Below are 18,314 nucleotides of genomic sequence, written 5' to 3' on the forward strand. Positions count from 1 at the left end.
GGTGCAACTAGTTCTCCTTATTGATTATTATATTATAAGTGAATTAAATTTTTGCGTGTTGTACGGCGACATCAATGTAAGAGCACGGCGCAGGCGCTCCCGTGCGCTACGTCGCCGCACGTTGGACTGCAACATATGACGATATTTATGTAATGATCTTTATATGAAACAATTTGGACGTGTTGCGGTGTGTATTTTTATTATGTTACCGTACATTACCATTGTACCAGCGAATACTAAGTATTAAAAAGTAGAAGTTATAACTTTCGCATGGAAAACTGTGACGATACTAAGTTGACTAAATGGCCGACAGATGGCGTTTAGTGCTCGAGCAAAGCGCACGCGAACTCTCGCGGATATAACAACGACTCACCACCGCACTACTGTACGATAGTGGCGCGCCAGCTCTGACCACCGAGCCGGGAGGATCTTACGCCTGAATACTGAAAAGCTACTCAATTTTAAGTTGTACTTAAATATCGTGCTATCTCTGTCATTTTATAAAAAATTGATAGGGACAGAATTAGTTTTGAGAGCGTCTTAAAATTGAGTAGCGTTTGAGTATTCGGACATTACCTTTTTAAGAAATCAGATAACACCAGATTTTTTTATCTCGGGGTTCCATCAAATATAATTTGTCATTCAAAAATTCGTCAATTGAATTGAACATTTTTAATTAGGAGTATTTTGATTATTTTTCTTGAATTGTATATAATATTCAGATCCTTTATGTCGTTCGGTAATCTATATATTAATACGTGATGCTAAAAATTTGGACCCTTTTTTATGAAAATTACGCGGACGCAGGGGCATAAAATTTGGTACACTTATAGTTTATGTGTAGGATAAGTGCAAAACACTAATATTTTTCAAAAATAATGCTTATAAAGTACATTAAATCAATAAATAAAACATTACACACACTACCATGCATAGTATCTGATCGTATTTGACAAAACGTCAAAATCGACAGACATTGCGATGATATTCTCACGTCTCATATAAATAGAGTTTTCCTGTTCATGATGCGCCGGAATATATTAATTTGAATTTTACAAAACGCAATTCGTTAAATAAAAATTATTCTTGAACGTATGTTAAATGGTATTGTAAATTAAATCATATATGGTCGAATTTCGACCACTAGGCGACCATTAGTTTATTATAAATGCGCGGTGCCCAAGACACTATCTGTAACTAGGGCAGCCTCACAGCGTTGATTACACAAGGAGTTTGCATATTGACTACGAAAGGGGACATCTCGTAGTGTTGCCATTTTTTCGAAAAGCTTTAAGTTAGTTTTGACAAAGATACAAATTTCGAAAATGTAAAGTGATGCCAAAGTAAGTACGTTCAGTGATTTAAAGAATGATACACAGCTACCTTCAGGTTCTCTACACCAGGCCACACATCGACCCCGTGCAACTCTGTTGTGCCTTAAATATGACGTCATTGTTTGTCGAGTTACCCAAACTATAATACTGTACTTCAACTGATGCTACAACACCATTATATGCAATTTGTAGCGCCTCCGAATGAATATTCCCAGCTATTTGAAAAAGTGCATACGCCGATTTATTTATTCGTTTACTTAGATCATGTGTGTGTGCCTTCCAGTTAAGTTGGCTATCAACACATAAGAACTTGGCCACATTACCTTCTTCAATGTCACAGCTATTATATCTGACATCAACCTTCGGTGCTTTAGTTGTTTGGTCAAAATGCATGACTTTTGTTTTTTTTTTAGATTTATATATAAATTATTATTTTTTAACCAGGTTATTATATCAGACAGTGTGTTATTTATATCATTCTGATAAAATTACGGTCACTTCATTTTATTACAGCGGCGCTGTCGTCAGCAAACATAACCATTTGGTGTTTACTGACCTTTGGCAAATCATTTATATAGATCAAAAATAGTAGTGGCCCAAGGACGCTGCCCTGGGGAACACCATACTCTATTAATCTAGACTCAGACAAAATAACTAGGTTCATATTTTGTCTTTACGTTTTTACGTTTACGGCGGCTGCCCTGTTTATTTATGAATCGCATGGGCTGACAGCGCCACGGACACATATCTTCCGTAGTCCACCGAATTAGGAACTCCCGCCGGTAGGGGGCTCTGTAAGTTTCACCTCGTTATAAAGTCACTGAGACTCACAATGAAACTGAATGTCATGAGAGCGGGAACAAACGTTCGCAGGATTCCTTGACTACGGACTGAAACATTCGGCATCTCCCGAGTTGGTGAAGAAACGAATTACCAACACGGAGTTGAATACTATATCAGTCCGTGAAAACCACAGTGTTTCATTTTTGTCGGGCGACGCCACGATTTTCCGATCTCCTTCATGCAGAGCGGGGCTCCGCCGACTGTGTGTCGGATCATTTCGAAGGCTCAAAGTAGTCGAGTGTTCGTCCTGTGTTTGATGTGACTCACTCGACCCAATGTCCTGTGTCCCCTGCATGCGTCCACAGTCAATTCCCTGTCATTCAGCAAGGCTACCACTAGCGACTAGTGGGAGGTAGGCCCGCGGGTTGTCAGAGGTGTGCATATCCCGCATCCAGCCTGCATGTCGCGGTATGGTATCGAGTAGTACTGTAGCAATATTTATTTGACACAACACAGCCACTCGATAGCTCGCGGAGGCTGCGCGCGGCGTGCACATCCGCGTGCTGACCTTAGTCTCACCGACACGGTGTGAAGGCCGATCAGGAAAACGTAATTCTACGAAAATTAAGATACGTAATCTGGTGTCGGTACTTCCCACACACCGCCGTGTCGCCGGGCAGGTAAACATTACTCAGTCAGCATTCAGAGCGGAATCACCTCGCCGCTCGCTACAACCGGCTCCTGCAGTTATTTCGGGAAATTGTTTGGTGAACGTGTAAACGAAAGATATCGACGCGCGCGCGCAGATCCGCCGCTGTACATAAATCAATTTAACCGCGCTCAAGTACCGGCGCCGGCGCGTGTCATTATATATAGCCGGTTTGTGCCTCTCTATATGCAAATGGGCAGCGATTAGCGCAGCGCCGCGAGTTTCGTAACATTGTGACGTTAAGTAGACGGGCAGCGCCAGTGCCGCGCGTGTAGACTGCAGTACGGGCCGCGCTAGTGGCGCGAGCGAGGTCGCGCGCGTCGGTCACGTCGCAGGCAGCGAGCGACTCATGGCTGGCCGCAGGAGGCGCGCCCGGCAAGGTCAGTACCACACTCCCTGGGGTCGCGGGACTCTCGCCTGGTGCGGGACTAGTTGTGTGTGTGTGTGTGTGTGTGTGTGTGTAGCGGCGGGGCCGGTCGCGTGCCATAGGTCAAGGTTACCGGGCCGCCGCCGGCCGCCACTGTTGCGCCGCTGTCAGACTGTTTGTCCAGTGCGAGGTGTACGAGATTTCCCTTACATAATATCTATAACTTGTATGTTTCTAAAGTAACGTTGTGAAAGGAGAATGCCCAAATCCGCCCACAGTCATTAAAATCATTCATTATACTGTGTAATAGACCATAAGCAAGAGGTCGCTAATAAGCTGTAAGTTTTGGCCAAAAACTAGCGAACGAGCCAGCAGGAGCCTGCAGTTGATTACAATGTTGTACAGCTGGGCGCGGGGCTGACTTGTTGTTCTGTTATTTCGTTTGTGACAATACAAATTAGGAATTACATTTCAGATAATTACGAGCAAGCCAAACATATAAGATTTTCGAGATTGTACATACATCATCATAGTACGATGTGACGTTGTTAAAGAAACAGTATAAACTGATAGTTAACTCTACGGAAGGATCATACGAAGCGAGACCACGATAAACTGGTCACTTTTGTTACTTCGAGATAGTTTTATTGAAAACAATTATTTCATTTAGGATATACTATGTATACTCCACCTTGCTACATAAAACTAGCTACTTCCACGCGGTGTCACCCGCTCTGCTCGGCTCCTATTGATCGTAGCGTGATATGTTGTAGCCTTTGTAACCTTTCTCAATAAATGGCCTACCCAACACAAATAGTTATTCAAGTCGGTACAGTGGTGTAGGCGTAAAGAAAAGACAGAGACGTGATTTACTTGAGTACCTATTTATATAATTTATCCCCCACTACTCGACTCCTATTGGTCATAGCGTGATGTTTAATAGCCTATCCAACACAAAAAAAGAATTAGTAAATCGGACCAGTAGTTTCGGAGATTAGCGCGTTCAAACAAATAAACTCCTCAGCTTTAGAAGTATCGATATTGATGATTGATTGTATAGTATATATATATGTATAAGTATAGAATAGATATAGATTTTTATCGATTCTGGGTTTTTGCCCCATACATTTTGGGACATTATTCTTTATGATCAACTCACCATTTTGCTAAAAAAGTGGGATATTCCGTAGGAAAAATTTGGCAAACATATTCGAATACCTGTTTAATTCATTCATTTAGTTACCTACTATGACTACCTAAGTTACAAGTTTAAATTTCCTTGATGTAGTATTAGGTACTGTAATAAATCGGTACACGATTTTTTTTTTAATTCTATATATTATTTTACGGGGAGACGACATTAGACAAATAGCAGGTTCAGGACCCCCGACCCGTATAGCGAAAGATAGGATGGAGTGGAAACCTTTCGAGGAGGCCCACGTCGGAAGACAAGCTTCAGCGCAGAAACGATACATCTCTAATTTGTGTAAATGCAAAGAATCTATTTTAAAGTTGGTATAGGTACATATTTGTATGAAAATGTAAAAACAAGTTCTATTTTATTTATTTATATTTTATATTATATTATAAAAATAAATCCTTTAGATGCAATGACAATGATTACTTCAGTGAGTCGTTTTCATCGGCCGTGTCGGCACACACGTGCGCGTCGCCATGGTTCTATCGAGTGCAGTAGCAATAACAATCACAGTCTGCTCATTCCACAGGGATACCGGGCTAAACGAGTGATATGTCATCTGTATGTATTGGTAGTTCTGTATTGACCGAATCAGTGCTACGCGTCAATTAGTCCACGTGAATGTTATCATACATGATATTTGTTACATTATTGCGAGAGGTCAGGAAACAGGTAGTCGCGACCTTCCGAACGTTCCCATCTCTGCGGTAGAATGTTGTGTAACGTGTAGTGTAACGATGTGTAACCATCGCCTGTCGTGTCGCAGCGGACGCGGAGTGCGGCGGGGGCTGCGAGCAGGGCGGGCACTGCGTGTGGGCCGGCGGGCGCCGCGCGTGTGTCTGCGCCGGGCCCTGGGGCGGCGCGCGCTGCACGCTGTACGTGGGCCACGACCACGCCTGCGCCGCGCGCGCCTGCCCGCCGCCCGCGCTCTGCGTGTGGGGGCCCGACCTGGGGCCCGCCACGCCCGGCGCCACCTACTGCGCCTGTCTCGAGGGCGCCAGCTGCACGGCGCCGCACGCCCTGACCCCGGCGCCCGCAGACGCCGGCGCGCCGGCCCCGCGGCCGGGCTCGGGCGGCGCGTGGGCGGGCGGCGTGGTGGCGCTGCTGTGCCTGGTGGTGGCGGTGCTGGGCGCGCTGTACGCGCTGCGCCGGCGCCGGCACGGGGCCTTCGTGCACGCGCGCCTGGCGGACAACGTGGAGATCAACAACCCCATGTACCTGGCGGGCGAGGACGAGCTCGACCCGCCGCACCACAACCACATGCACAACGTGAGCTACACACGATTCAATAAAAATAACGACTGACTCGTTACGTCCGTTATTTTTATTATATGCATGTAATGTGTAGAGCTAACTAGCGGAAGTGTAGAAGTATACGGTATGTATGTATTGTGCAGAACGGCGGCAACCACTTCGCGAACCCGGTGTACGACACCATGTACGCCGCGCCGCACGCCGCGCCCGCCGAGGTAACGCGCCCGCACTAGCACTCCCCGCCACTCGTGGCACTGTATTGTAGGATGCCCGCGTCGTACGCTGCGGGGAGGCACTGGCGGCCTCCAGCAGACACTGCGCGGGCTACATAAACAAATATCATTCAACGCTCTGACACTAACGCACCTGCACGGACGAGGGAAGGCCGGCCGCGCTGGGATTCTGTGTTTGCTTATTACGACCAATGTCAATCTAGTATGAAACGAAATCTCAGCACGGATCTCTCACACAATCTGAAATAGGTTCTTCCCAGCGACGTCACGTGCGTGAGTCAGCGGTGCGCGCGTGTCATTGCGTTGTATGTCGCGGAGAGTACGGCGGGCAGTGTGTGCGTGTGTGTGAGTGTGTGTGTGTGTACAGGAGCAGGCCAACCTGCTGCAGGCGGGGGCGGGGGCGGGGGCGGGGGACGGGGCGCGCGAGCAGGAGCGGGCCGCGCTGCTGTAGACACCGCGCCGCCAGCCCCGGCACACGCTGCACTACACGTTGTACTACACATTGTGGCCAGTGTGCCAGTGGCGTACGTCAGTACGTCCCGTAGTGCGGCGCCGCGGTACTCGTGGCGACTCGTATGGCGCTCGAGCCCGCGAACGCAAGCATCTTATCTAAATTTAATAATTAGTGCATGCTCATTACTCCGCTGTATTTGTGCACGCTCATTACTCATTAGTATTGCATTGAGCGTGACGACTGCATGAAGGTAACCTGCAGTAGGTACATGCAGTGACTGTACCACGTCTTGTTTATAGTCGTACGTACTGTATGACTATAAAAGTTAATAACTCGTATTTCTTAATGGTACACTGAACTGTACCTACTACGTTTTGTTTACATGTTCGAATGCAGATCACAAATAGTAAACAGGGCTGTTTGGGGGATTCTAATATTCATTCAACAAATGTATGTACGTGTATGCTGTGTACATACATTTGTTGAGTTTGTACATTAGAGTAGCAGGTAGTGAGTACAACATTCGACATTGAGTGGTTGTTAGCGTTCCGGGTGGTGTCATACTCCGCCACATTACGTCACCGCGGCGCTGCACTCCGCGACACAGGCGTGACGTTATACATTATTATATTTATTCATTATCCTATATCTAAGTCGCGATCTACTCAGTCGATACTCAAATAGTTTCCAAAAAGTGTTTATATTGTTATGTAAGCCATGCTCGCTAGACGTATGAACTTTTGTGGTGAAAAGATTGTGCGAGCCCTATGTAATCAGAATCTCATGATGTGATACACGCAGCGGCGCTCACACAGCGCCGACACTGCGGACATTTGTGCTTTTGTAAATAATCAGTCTTGCCGAGTAATTCACACTGACCTCGAAATAAGTACATTTTGTATATTTTAAGTATTTATAAAGTATGTTGACTGAAAGTATATAGAGTGGCTGTCTCCAAACAACTTGTGCCATACGCTGCACTGACGAGGCGAGACTACTTCCACACCACTTTAAGTTCCTTACCGTTGTTACATGAACGCATAATATACCCACGACACTCGTCTTGTTATTTTATATAATTGTGTAACATTAGCACAGTGTAAGTACTTACATAGGCCAGTTTAGTTAGTAGTTTGTCGAACGACCTAAGTAATGCAACAAGATGGCAGCTCCATGACCTCGCGTCGTGTAATTGTGATTGTTTTGTATTTTTTACGTTTTGTAAGTAGTTGTAAGTAAGTAGGTAGTGTAGCGGGGCGCGGCAGCTGTACCTGTAACAGTGCAATATGAAGTATCGTGCCAAATTGTAGAGATGACCGCAGCCACTGCCGGCGCCGCGCCCCGCCCGCTGTACGTTGCCAACTAATGTTTGTAATGGTTTGCTCAAATCTAATTAGTATTTATCACGAAGCAACACTTGTGTTTGTACCAATGTTTTCGAACATATCAAATTGAGATTATCTGTTGAGTACAATTTTAAGTTTTAGGTTTTTTACAAATTTAATTAAATGATCACAATAATATTGTCTAAGTCTTCGTATTAATTATGTAGAAATAGCAATTCTAATATTATGTAAGAATAATGACTTGAAAATAAAAATATGAATTGAATTCGAGTATTTCATTTCATGAATCGAACCTCATTGCACTCCCACTTTCCTTCCCCGAAGAAGGCAAGGTACAGTCGTCGTTTTAATATTTCTATGTAATAGAGAGTAATCATGACAGATTTCAGATTCGTCGCTGAGAATTTAATTGAGATACTGAGAACTTTCGAAATACATAGTGATAAATGATATTTATTTCTGTAAATAGGTTATAAAATATCACTTTTACACCTCAATATTTCAAATCGCTAGATGAGGCCGGCATTTCCTATCCGACTACTCTGAGAAGAAATGCCGAAACAAACTCAGAGGTCATAGTCTAATTGTCCACGTTTGAGTTTAAACAATAAAGATGCTGATGATACCATCAGCAAACAGTACTATCCCATGGTTATCCTTCACAAGGTAAGGTAAATCATTAATATAAATAAGAAAGAGAAACGGGCCGAGAATTGACCCCTGCGGAACACCCATTCTAACAATAGACCCGGAGGAAACTTTTCCGTTAATGTCGACTCTCTGAATCCTATCACTCAAATATGAGATAAGAAGATCCAGTGAACTGATGCGGCTTCCACTGATGATGAATTATTATTATTACTTACATTTTATTTCCTAGTTAGCAGTTGCTGGAGTAGATCACATGCTTTTTTATCTTGAATTTCACCGTCTACAGAGATGTGTCCAAGAAAGACTCGAATTAAAATTGTCCACTGACGCAGTGTACATATCTTAAACAGTTTCTGAATGAACAAACATGTTTATAGACAAGATTTAAACTATGTGTATGCAGGATTACTAGACTGAATGTAGAAATAAAACACAATGGCATCTGATTATTTATTTATTTAAACAGCTAAGAAATATCGTATGTATAGGAAACTACTCGGATCATTCTTTTTATTTACAATATTAGACATTATGTATTAAGAACATTCGAGTTTGCGCGTTCAGTAGAAGTCGTCGTAGTTGTTGACGGCCACGGCGGAGTTCCGCACCTGGTCCTGTGCCAGGTACATGTCCGCCACCTGCGCCGCCGTCGTCGCCTGCTCCGGCTTCTTGTCGGGCCGGGCGCGGACAAACCTGCACATATGGATTGCTTTAGCGTCTTCGGGGTAATCTTATCTTAGCCGAGTGACACGAACTGATGACTAAATAATACATTCGATTGTACAATGCTGGGAATTTGTTTGATAAAATGGATATTGAATTTATCCAATCAGCGGAGAAAGATTAGAACGGTGAGTGTTATGGCCGTTTTCATCGACCGCTTCCAAAACGTCTTTTAGCGAACAGTTACCTAGCGCGAGGAAGCAACAATCGTACCCGAACGATTGTTGCTTCCTCGGTGGAGGTGTCATTTACACAGGTCGGTGAACAGCAAAATGTTAAAGTCACCGTCTCAACCGAGGTTGGTGGTAGGTCGGTGTGCGCGGTCCGTACCTGGGGAAGCGCAGTGAGATGCCCTTGTCGGGCGCGACGCGTCCGATGGCGGCGCGGTGCGCGGGCGACAGCGACAGGTCGGCGGCGCGCACCTCCCACACGGCGGCGGCGTCCAGCCACACGTCGGGCGCGGCGCCGCTCACGTAGTACGGCCGCGGGGCGTCCAGCGCCAGCGGCCGCAGCTCGTCGGTGAGCGAGCGCAGCGCGTCGTCGGAGAAGCCGGTGCCGATCTTGCAGAGCGCCTGGAACTGCTCGCTGTCGGCGTCGCGGCAGGCCAGCAGGAAGCCGCCGTACAGCCCGGCCCGCTTGCCCCGCCCGAGGTAGGCCCCGATCACCACCAGGTCCAGCGTGTCGCCCACGCCCTCCAGGTAGTCCTTCTTCAGCTGCGGGTAATGTCACGCACCGTTGTAGCGGACGCGGCCGACGCGGCCAGAGAGCAGACCGAGGACAGCACGTACCTTGAGCCAGTTGTGTGACCGCCGCGCGATGTCGTACCGCGCCTGGTCCCCGCTGAGCGCCTTCACCATGAGTCCCTCGCACGAGTTCTTCACAGCCTCCTCCATGAACTGCTGCACCTCCTCCACTGAGGTACAGTCTCGACTGGTCGCAAACTGCCATTCGCCTGTATTATTACATACTTCATTCAGAACAGTCTATAGCATGAAGCAAATACAAAGACGAGATGTTAGAACTGGATTTCCCTTTAACATTATGTCTTTACGGGGAGCGCGAGACGTTACAAACTACGCCATTCTCTATTTTTTATAATGCTATTCCTTATTACAAAAATGTTGCCAACTGTCCACATTGTATCTACACCTTTTTACTTCAGGGCCATTCTTTTTTTAGTCACAGTGCACAATCACATTGTGACCTCTCCTCTTTGTACTTGCGTTATGGTCTACAGTTATGGCAAACAAAAGTGGTATCTAACTATAAAAAATCTAAATACTATGTAGATCTGGGGGCACGGCATTGAAAAGTCGAAAATAAAAAAAGCGGCACGGCCGTACCATCCTTTTCTCGAAGCAATTCGGGCCTTTTTCGACCCCCTATAATTCGGTTGTGGATAAAGCAAGAAACCTGAATCTTCAGTAACTAATCCGGCATTGTATAAACACGGAATATTTAAAATTTCAGTCAATTTGAACCAGTAGTTTAAGAATGACAACTTGTTAAAGTTTCTAAATTTTGTCACTCACTGACTCACCGATCATCAAAAGTCCAAGGCACTTCTAGCAGACTTAGAAGCTTCATATTTGGAATACATATAGAGTTTAGTGTCTTAATCATGGGAAAACTTAAATATTTTGTAATTTCGGTCCAGTTTTCCAAATACACCAACTGCATCAATAACTTTACGATCCCATATAAATATATGGGATTACAAAGTTATTTATGCAGTTGGTGGTTGGTGGTGGTTATAAATTTAATAGGTGTAGATAGGTACCTATAATATGAGGCAAGGGAGGGGGTATAGGGTGGGTAAGGGTGTGTTTAGCCCATGAAACTGAACAACATTATTACTTGTAAAATGGTCGACGTAATGAAAAACACATGATTGGACATGTCTTGAAGTACGAAAATCTAATAAAACAATATATTATAATTTAAATCTGTTATATATAAATTGTTAGCGCGACTAGCCTCCTTACAGACAGACTGGCCTCTATTTTACTCTATGACTGACAAGCAAAATATACGCCAAAATGACAGAACAATGAAATGTGAATGCCTTCGAGCGAGCGGCAGCACGCATACGTGCGAGCGCCCTCATGCTGTTCGGATGTGCCTCGAAACCTAACCTATAAGTTTGCGATTTTCATTTATAATTTCGATTGATAAATGAAAATCGCAAACTTATAGGTTAGGTTTCGAGGCATTTACGACTTTATTAATTACATTTACGACTAAAAGGCTTGCTCATTAGTTTACTGATATTATTTGCTTCCCAATTTAGAGACAGGGAGTGGGCTTTGAGAAAAACTGTGGCTGAAGCTCAAGAAGTAGTACCGGAAAAGAAAAAGAGGAAGACTACATATAAAAATAAGAAAATATCATAAGACCTTTAACAAAATTCGTTAGAAGTAGATGGTATCAAAAAGAAAGGCTCTACAAAAAGAAGTGAGATCCCATCAAAAACATCCTGTAAAAAACCCAAGTCTCGCAGCTCAGTCTTTCTACCGTCAAAAGTTGTGAGATCCATGTATGTAATACCAAGTCGGTTAATCTATTTAGTGTCTACTTGAAGGACCTTCTGTCTTAAGTTATTACATAAGTTATTATCATGCCAATATTAAAAATATTTAACGTTTTAAACAAATAGATCGACTTGGACATCGCTTGATTTGATTATTAGTATGTATCACACTACACAGCACGACGGGCCAGCGACCAACAGGAACGAGAGATTCAATCGCGTGAGGCGCGAGAGACTAAAGAATCTAATATAATATTGTAATATTCATTTTGTTTTCATGCGATGTCCAAGTCGATCTATTTGTTTAAAACGTTAAATATTTTTAATATTGGCATGATAATAACTTATGTAATAACTTAAGACAGAAGGTCCTTCAAGTAGACACTAAATAGATTAACCGACTTGGTATTACTTACATGGATCTCACAACTTTTGACGGTAGAAAGACTGAGCTGCGAGACTTGGGTTTTTTACAGGATGTTTTTGATGGGATAAATATGTACTTTAATTAAATATCCTAAACACTGTCAAACGTCTAAAAATCAAGTACTGAAACAGAAAAAAGGAGTTTTCTGACATTGTCATTTAAGAATTCTTCGTTTTGTAGCGTCTTTCTGTTTGGTATCCTGTCAGCTCTTATATCCACAACATATTAAAACTAAAATATGTACAAGTTTCCAGCTCATTATCAGTTTCACATAATATATGAAGCGTGCAATGACCTGGCGTCTCCTGGAAGTGTTCCCTGAGCAGTTCCCTCCTCTCGGCGAGCGGCCTGTGCACGGTGGAGTCCCCGTTGAGGTAGAGCAGGTCGAACACGTACACACACACCTGCACGCGGATGTCCTCCTCGCGCGCCTCCTTGCGCTTGCGGGTCGACAGTACCTGGACACATGGTATTGTTATTTGTACATGTGCGTGCCCGCTCCTAGAGCATGAGAATCGATGCCTCGTGCGGACTCGAAACTTGCCATGTAACATATGTACTTTGTAAGATTCTTAGATATCATTCACACGCGGTGAAGGAAAACATCGAGTAAACCTAAACCTATAATTTTAAATTATAACATTGAAATGGCCAGCCCGCCTTGAGCAAGCGTGGCGATTAATTCCTACACCTGCTCCGTGTGACAGGTGTTTGCTGTAAGTGGGCTATGAGAATGCTCTCGTCACTGACCTGGAAGGGCAGGATCTGCTTGTTCTCGGTGTCGTAGGCGACGGCCTCGCAGTCCAGCACGCAGCTGGTCACGGAGCCCTTCAGCAGCGCGGGCAGGCGCCGCAGGATGTCCGGGTACTTGCTGCGGGCAACGGGGCCTACTGTACTCACTGTACACGCACACTCACTGCCACACGTTCATGACATGAGTTAATCTAGTTTGAATGAGATGTGATCATGGAACAGAGTGCATAGTTCCTTAAGATAATTTTACTCAGTACCTACCCACGACTCCCACTGAAAGTTTCCCATAGTTGCCGGTATGGTGGGATGTTCAAAACAAACAAAGGATAATTCAAAACTGTAGAAAATAATTATAGTGGGCCTTTTCTGAACGTAAATATTATAACGGCCATCCAAAAATATGAAACATTTGAATAATTATTTTGTGTTGCATTTATCGAGGAAGGCTACAAAACATCACGCTATGACCAATAAGAGTGGTGCAGCGGGTGAAACCGTGTGGAAGTAGATTAGGTTTCTTTTGGCGGGGACAGGGAATCCTCACTAAAGCCACCCTTTTTTTTTTTTACTAAAGCCACCCTGGTGGCCACCTTCAGCACATTAAAAGAAGCGATGGGGGAACCGCTCCGGAGCCCCTGTGGTGCAATGCAGGTCGCTAGGTGGGCACACAGAGTCCCCACTGTACGCCCCGCGCCCCCAAAGCTATGCTCACCTAGTGTTGTTTTCCTGGTTCCTGCTGAAGACGGCGGCGCGCAGTAAGTCGGGCGCGGCGCCCGGCCCGGCCGGCACGTGGATCTGCGCGCGCTCCCCGTCGTACTTCCACTCGCACGTGAACTGCTCGTGCTCGAACCTAGACAAGTACATTGTTGTACACTACTGCACCTTGTGGCCACTGGACGTGCCGAGTGCCTGGTGCGAGATTGTTGGCTTAATTGGTCGTCTCACTTGGAGCAGCCAATCAGAGCGCCGAACGTCAAACATGTCGATCGCGTTAACTTATACTCGCACTGAGCGCTCTTAGTGTACGTGTGACGTACCTGTCGAATATATGCGAGACGTTCTTGCTGGGGTGCGCCAGCATGGGTTTGAGCGGTATCCCGGGCTGCAGGCGGACATGTTGGGGCAGGCCGGCCACGCCGTGGTCCAGCAGCGCGCCCAGCAGGCGGCCGTAGTGCGGGCACTGGCAGTACGTCGACTTTATCGTCAGCGCGTTGGCGTCCACCCGCGCCTGTACACACGCAGCATTTGTACATCATGTATGTGTCCCGGCCCAGGACTCACCTGGCACCAGCTCCTTCGGACTGCTCAGCTTTAATTCATTACTCATTTCGCCACTCTTGTCTTCCTTCCCTATACTCTTACGTTTGGCCTCCGCTTTGGAAGTCTTTTTCTTAATTTTCTTAGGTGGGCTATATTTTACAAGGACATCATGGCGGCACAACCAGTCGCCGATGCCAACAGAATGTATGCAGCTTTATAGAGAGTTCCTCACCTGGTATCCCCTCGGTTGCGCAAACAAACTGGCGGCGCGACCAACTGACTGCAGCACAAAATCGCGCCACCACTAATTACTATAGCGCTGTATGGTGTGTCAGTGCTATCTCTTCGAACTACATTTTGATACTGTTGCAGTTTGGTATTGCGAATCTGGTGTCTTGTTTGGTAGCTTTCGGACACCACGGTGACGCGACTGGTTGCACTGTCAGTGGGTCGGTGAAATATAAGCCCTTAATCAATATTATTCATGCTACATTAGGTACTAAACTAATACAGTTATATTTATACAATTATCATCACCACTGCTAAAGCGGCTCTAACATGATGGGCGAGTTTGAGTCAATCAGTCCAGTCACCCATTTTGTTGGGGACGAAACACACACACCTATTGTGTAACATTGAAGAATGCAAAATGTCCCAGATTACATGTCAATGAATGGATCCTACTGCCTAATGCTTGCTATGATGATTAGTGGTCGAATATATAAGCGAACTGACCTTGAACTGTTCAGGCGACATGCCCTTCGAGGCGTCGAGCTGCGTGACGCCGCCGGGCCCGGGCGGGGTCAGCGTCACCGCCACCGCCAGCGCCTGCAGCACTGACTGCTCCGCCAGACCGATGCGCAGCTTGCCTTCTAGTGACCTACAAATATTTATTATTAAATAAACACAAACAATACTTTTAGTTAAAAAAAGGTAAACTATTATAGTTTACCTTATTAGGTATCTGGCCTCAGAGTGTCTGCAAGCGACATACAGTGTCTGTATCTTGCTGATCTTCTTGCTCATGGAAGCCTGACCTGGGAATAAACACTGAATGAACAGTCTGACTACAAGTTCGTGTTGGATGAGAGCGGCGTGTAGTGTCAGTACCGGTGGTGCGCGCGATGTCCTGCAGCGCGGCGAAGACCCCGCGCAGCGTGAGCGGCGGCGCGGGGAACATGGTGCGCTGCGCGGCGCGCGCCGCCTCGGCCACCCGTCCCAGGTCGCCCTCCCGCGCCACGCCCGCGCGCACCTGCGCCAGCGTGCGCCCCGTGCTGCCCGCCACCGCCTTCATGAGGTAGGACTCCGCCACGCCCAGCTCCAGGCCCTCGTAGGCCGGCGCCAGCTGGTTGAGGCACAGGTACACGCTGGCCAGCAGGTCCTCCGGCGTCAGCGCCAGCACGGAGCGCAGGTAGTTGGCGAGCGTGTCCACGATCTTGAGGCGCGCGGACGTGGCCTCCACCAGCTCCAGCGTGCGCGCCAGGGCCAGGTACGGCACGGGCCGGCCGCGCGCCCAGCACGCGTCGCGCACCGGGTGGTAGCGCGCCTTGCTGGGCTCGTACTCCGCCTCTGTAACAGTGCCAGTGCCCAGTAAGGCCGCGGCTCCACTAGCGCCGCCCATTCCCCCGGCGCAGTACTCACCTGGCACCAACTGCTCCGGACTGAGAGTTTCTTCATTGCTCTTCTCGTCACTCTTGTCTTCCTTCCCTGTACTCTTACGTTTGGCCTCCTCTTTGGAAGTCTCTTTCTTAATTTTCTTAGGTGAGGGACTCTTCTTGATATTATTGAGTTCTGTAAGTATTTTCTTCTTCTTACTTTTAGGTGATTGATATGTTTTTGGTGATTGCTTTTCCACCTTGATCTGTGGCTTGTCTGGTGAGGGGCTGGTGTCTGGCATAATGTTTGCTACTAATACATCCTTTTCAAGTGACACCTCTGCTTCACTCCCTGAGCTTTCAATGCGCTGACGCTTTACTCTCTTCTTCTGTGATCCAAAAAGATGCATATAAAATTTCAGGGTTTTAAACATTTCGGTTTTTATAAATAATTGATTTGTTCACATCACACAAAATCTGTGTACCTAAATAATGCTATAAAATATCAACATGATGTTCATACATGGCTATAATATATTAAACTTGATATATATCATAAATATCAGATATTTCAATATTTATAATAGATATCAGATATTTTTAAACCTAGCAAAATTTGTTGAGTAATGAATAGTCTTATGTAAACTAGTTAAAGGACATGGCTAAACCAAAGTATGGACGTCGTAACCCGTACAAATAAATATTGTATAAATATGGTACCTAGCAATAAATAAAGCCGCATAATTAAAACTTGATATTTTGTAATCAAGAAGGTCCAGAAACTTGGCATATCTGCGCAATCCTGAAAATAAAGTAGCGTTCCTACGTCAAACAACGTTACAAAAACTTCAAACTATAACATTGCTCTGAACTTTTACCAAGGCGTTTTGATGTACCTGAACCGAAAGTTATTTATATTATGAGGTAAATAGGTAAACAATTCTGCTTATACTAGATAATGAACACAAAGTAACCAAAGACAGACACAAAATATATAGTAAGATAGTGCAATCTCATACAAAATATATATTTTGTGTCGATCAAAACATTTACAATTATTTGGTTTCAGAAAAAAGTCATTATATTACCGTTATTAAAAATTGATGTTCGTTTAATTATTTCGATTTGATTTTCGGGGAAACTAATGTCCTAATAATAGCTTGCAGTACCTACTTCCGTGTTGTCATGTCAAACCACAACAGAAAAATCAAATATGAAACTTATTTTTTGTTAATTTTTGTACACCAAGTTATAAGAATTAGTTAAACACAAAATAATAGCTAAGTGAATATTTAAATGATACGGGTTAGCGTGAAATTCGTATTCTTGTTATTATGTCTGGGTCAGTCATTTAGCCATCTCCTTTATAAGCTTTCTAATGTAGAAGAAATATTTGGACAATAAAAGTGTCTGGATGTGGATTACTTGAAATAAATGCTTTACTTTTATCTGAAATAATAGGCTAATAGACACAAGTAGAAACTAATTAGATGTGTATAAAATACCAGTAAAAGTATCTGTCACTGTTACTGTGTGTGTGTGTGTGGCTGAGAGTGCATACCTTGTGCTTGCTATCTGCAGGGCTCTGCTGTTTCTTTGGTGACAAGTCACTATCACTGCTCTCTAGACGAGGTCTCTTAGTCTGCAATAAGAACAATGCTTTGATTTATTTACAGAAACAGATGTCCTTAATCCTGCTTTACAACAACACAACACTATTGTAAATGCACTGTGAATGATTGCTTACCTTGCCATTCTCTGGGCTGCCTGGGGAATTATCACCATTCACTATTCCATTATCTTGATCTGATTTTTCTTCTTTCACCACTGGCTTGGGGGGTGTTGCTTTGAAAAACGATGTGATACTGCGCTGTGCCATAGTTCTGGTACCAACATATGTAAGGTTTGGGGGAACGCGGTGGAGCAGTCCAGGAAGGAGTCTGGTAGCACGCTGCTGTACTTGTAATGCTAATCTACAGGGGACGAGTAGTTTCAGTATAGTGTTCATGAACCACGACTGCTGCACGTAATCCAAGGCTCCATCTGTTACAGCTGAAACAGAGGACACATTCTCTTAGGTTGAAATAACTTTTGTACTCATGCGGAAATGGAAGCACTGTTTCTTCAAACCTCATGCTGATACTGAAGATTCGTTGTATTGTTGACACTGTCATTAATCGACGAAAAATTGACAAATAATTAATTAATTACCTTGTAAGTACGTAGTGATAGTAATCACCACTTGACAATATTTAAATCAGAATCACAGAGCACGAAATTGTAATTCCAATATCAATCTTACCAATGTTTTTACATGACAATGAAGGAAGATTGGTAATTTCTACTTGTTGGACATTTCTTATTCACTAATTAGCTAGTTACCTGCTCAAATTGATAAATCTTAACACATTTATAATTCATGTTTTTACGTATCATTACAATTATAACACGCAGGAGCGCTTATAAAAAAAAACGCGCGAAATTATACAAGTTTGACTTTGACATTAGGAGTAGGACAGTATTACCTCATCAAAATTTACCCTCAAGTTTACTAGCTTTTGCCCGCGACTTCATCAACGTGGAATATGGACATCTACAATGGCAGAACTTGGGATTTTTTAGTTATAGTCTTCTTCAAGATTTTACGCCTGTATCAAATTTCATCAGAATCGATTAAGCTTTCTTAAATGTGAGATC

The 18,314-nt window shown here is 44.7% G+C and overlaps 2 protein-coding genes across 4 annotated transcripts in view; one reads left to right on the forward strand and one right to left on the reverse strand.

Annotated features, from left to right (window-relative positions):
- Positions 1-7,943, forward strand: part of LOC118277667 (prolow-density lipoprotein receptor-related protein 1) — a 53,433-nt gene extending 45,490 nt beyond the window's left edge. The window contains 3 exon segments of the mRNA XM_050696396.1: positions 5,158-5,660; positions 5,789-5,860; positions 6,246-7,943. Of these exon segments, the coding sequence (XP_050552353.1) occupies positions 5,158-5,660; positions 5,789-5,860; positions 6,246-6,329 (659 nt within the window). The 3' untranslated portion in view covers positions 6,330-7,943.
- Positions 7,944-8,770: 827 nt separating this feature from the next.
- On the reverse strand, positions 8,771-18,155 carry LOC118277500 (DNA ligase 1). Of its 3 annotated transcripts, none has more exons than XM_035596325.2 (14): positions 18,000-18,155; positions 17,365-17,669; positions 17,179-17,259; positions 15,664-16,006; positions 15,133-15,591; positions 14,975-15,059; positions 14,758-14,902; positions 13,800-13,990; positions 13,475-13,612; positions 12,760-12,880; positions 12,305-12,467; positions 9,841-10,004; positions 9,383-9,765; positions 8,771-9,022 (listed from the first exon to the last, which is right to left on the reverse strand). In XM_035596325.2, exons 2-14 carry the CDS (start codon positions 17,623-17,625, stop codon positions 8,890-8,892), a joined length of 2,667 nt encoding a protein of 888 aa, XP_035452218.2. In that variant the 5' UTR covers positions 17,626-17,669; positions 18,000-18,155; the 3' UTR covers positions 8,771-8,889. The 3 variants fall into 3 exon arrangements, with proteins under 3 accessions (XP_035452218.2, XP_050552355.1, XP_050552354.1); XM_050696398.1 differs by having other exon boundaries at positions 17,748-18,037; XM_050696397.1 differs by lacking the exon at positions 18,000-18,155 and adding an exon at positions 17,829-17,985.
- Positions 18,156-18,314: the final 159 nt, after the last annotated feature.

The sequence above is a fragment of the Spodoptera frugiperda genome, chromosome 10 (assembly GCF_023101765.2).
Source record: "Spodoptera frugiperda isolate SF20-4 chromosome 10, AGI-APGP_CSIRO_Sfru_2.0, whole genome shotgun sequence".
NCBI lineage: Eukaryota > Metazoa > Arthropoda > Insecta > Lepidoptera > Noctuidae > Spodoptera > Spodoptera frugiperda.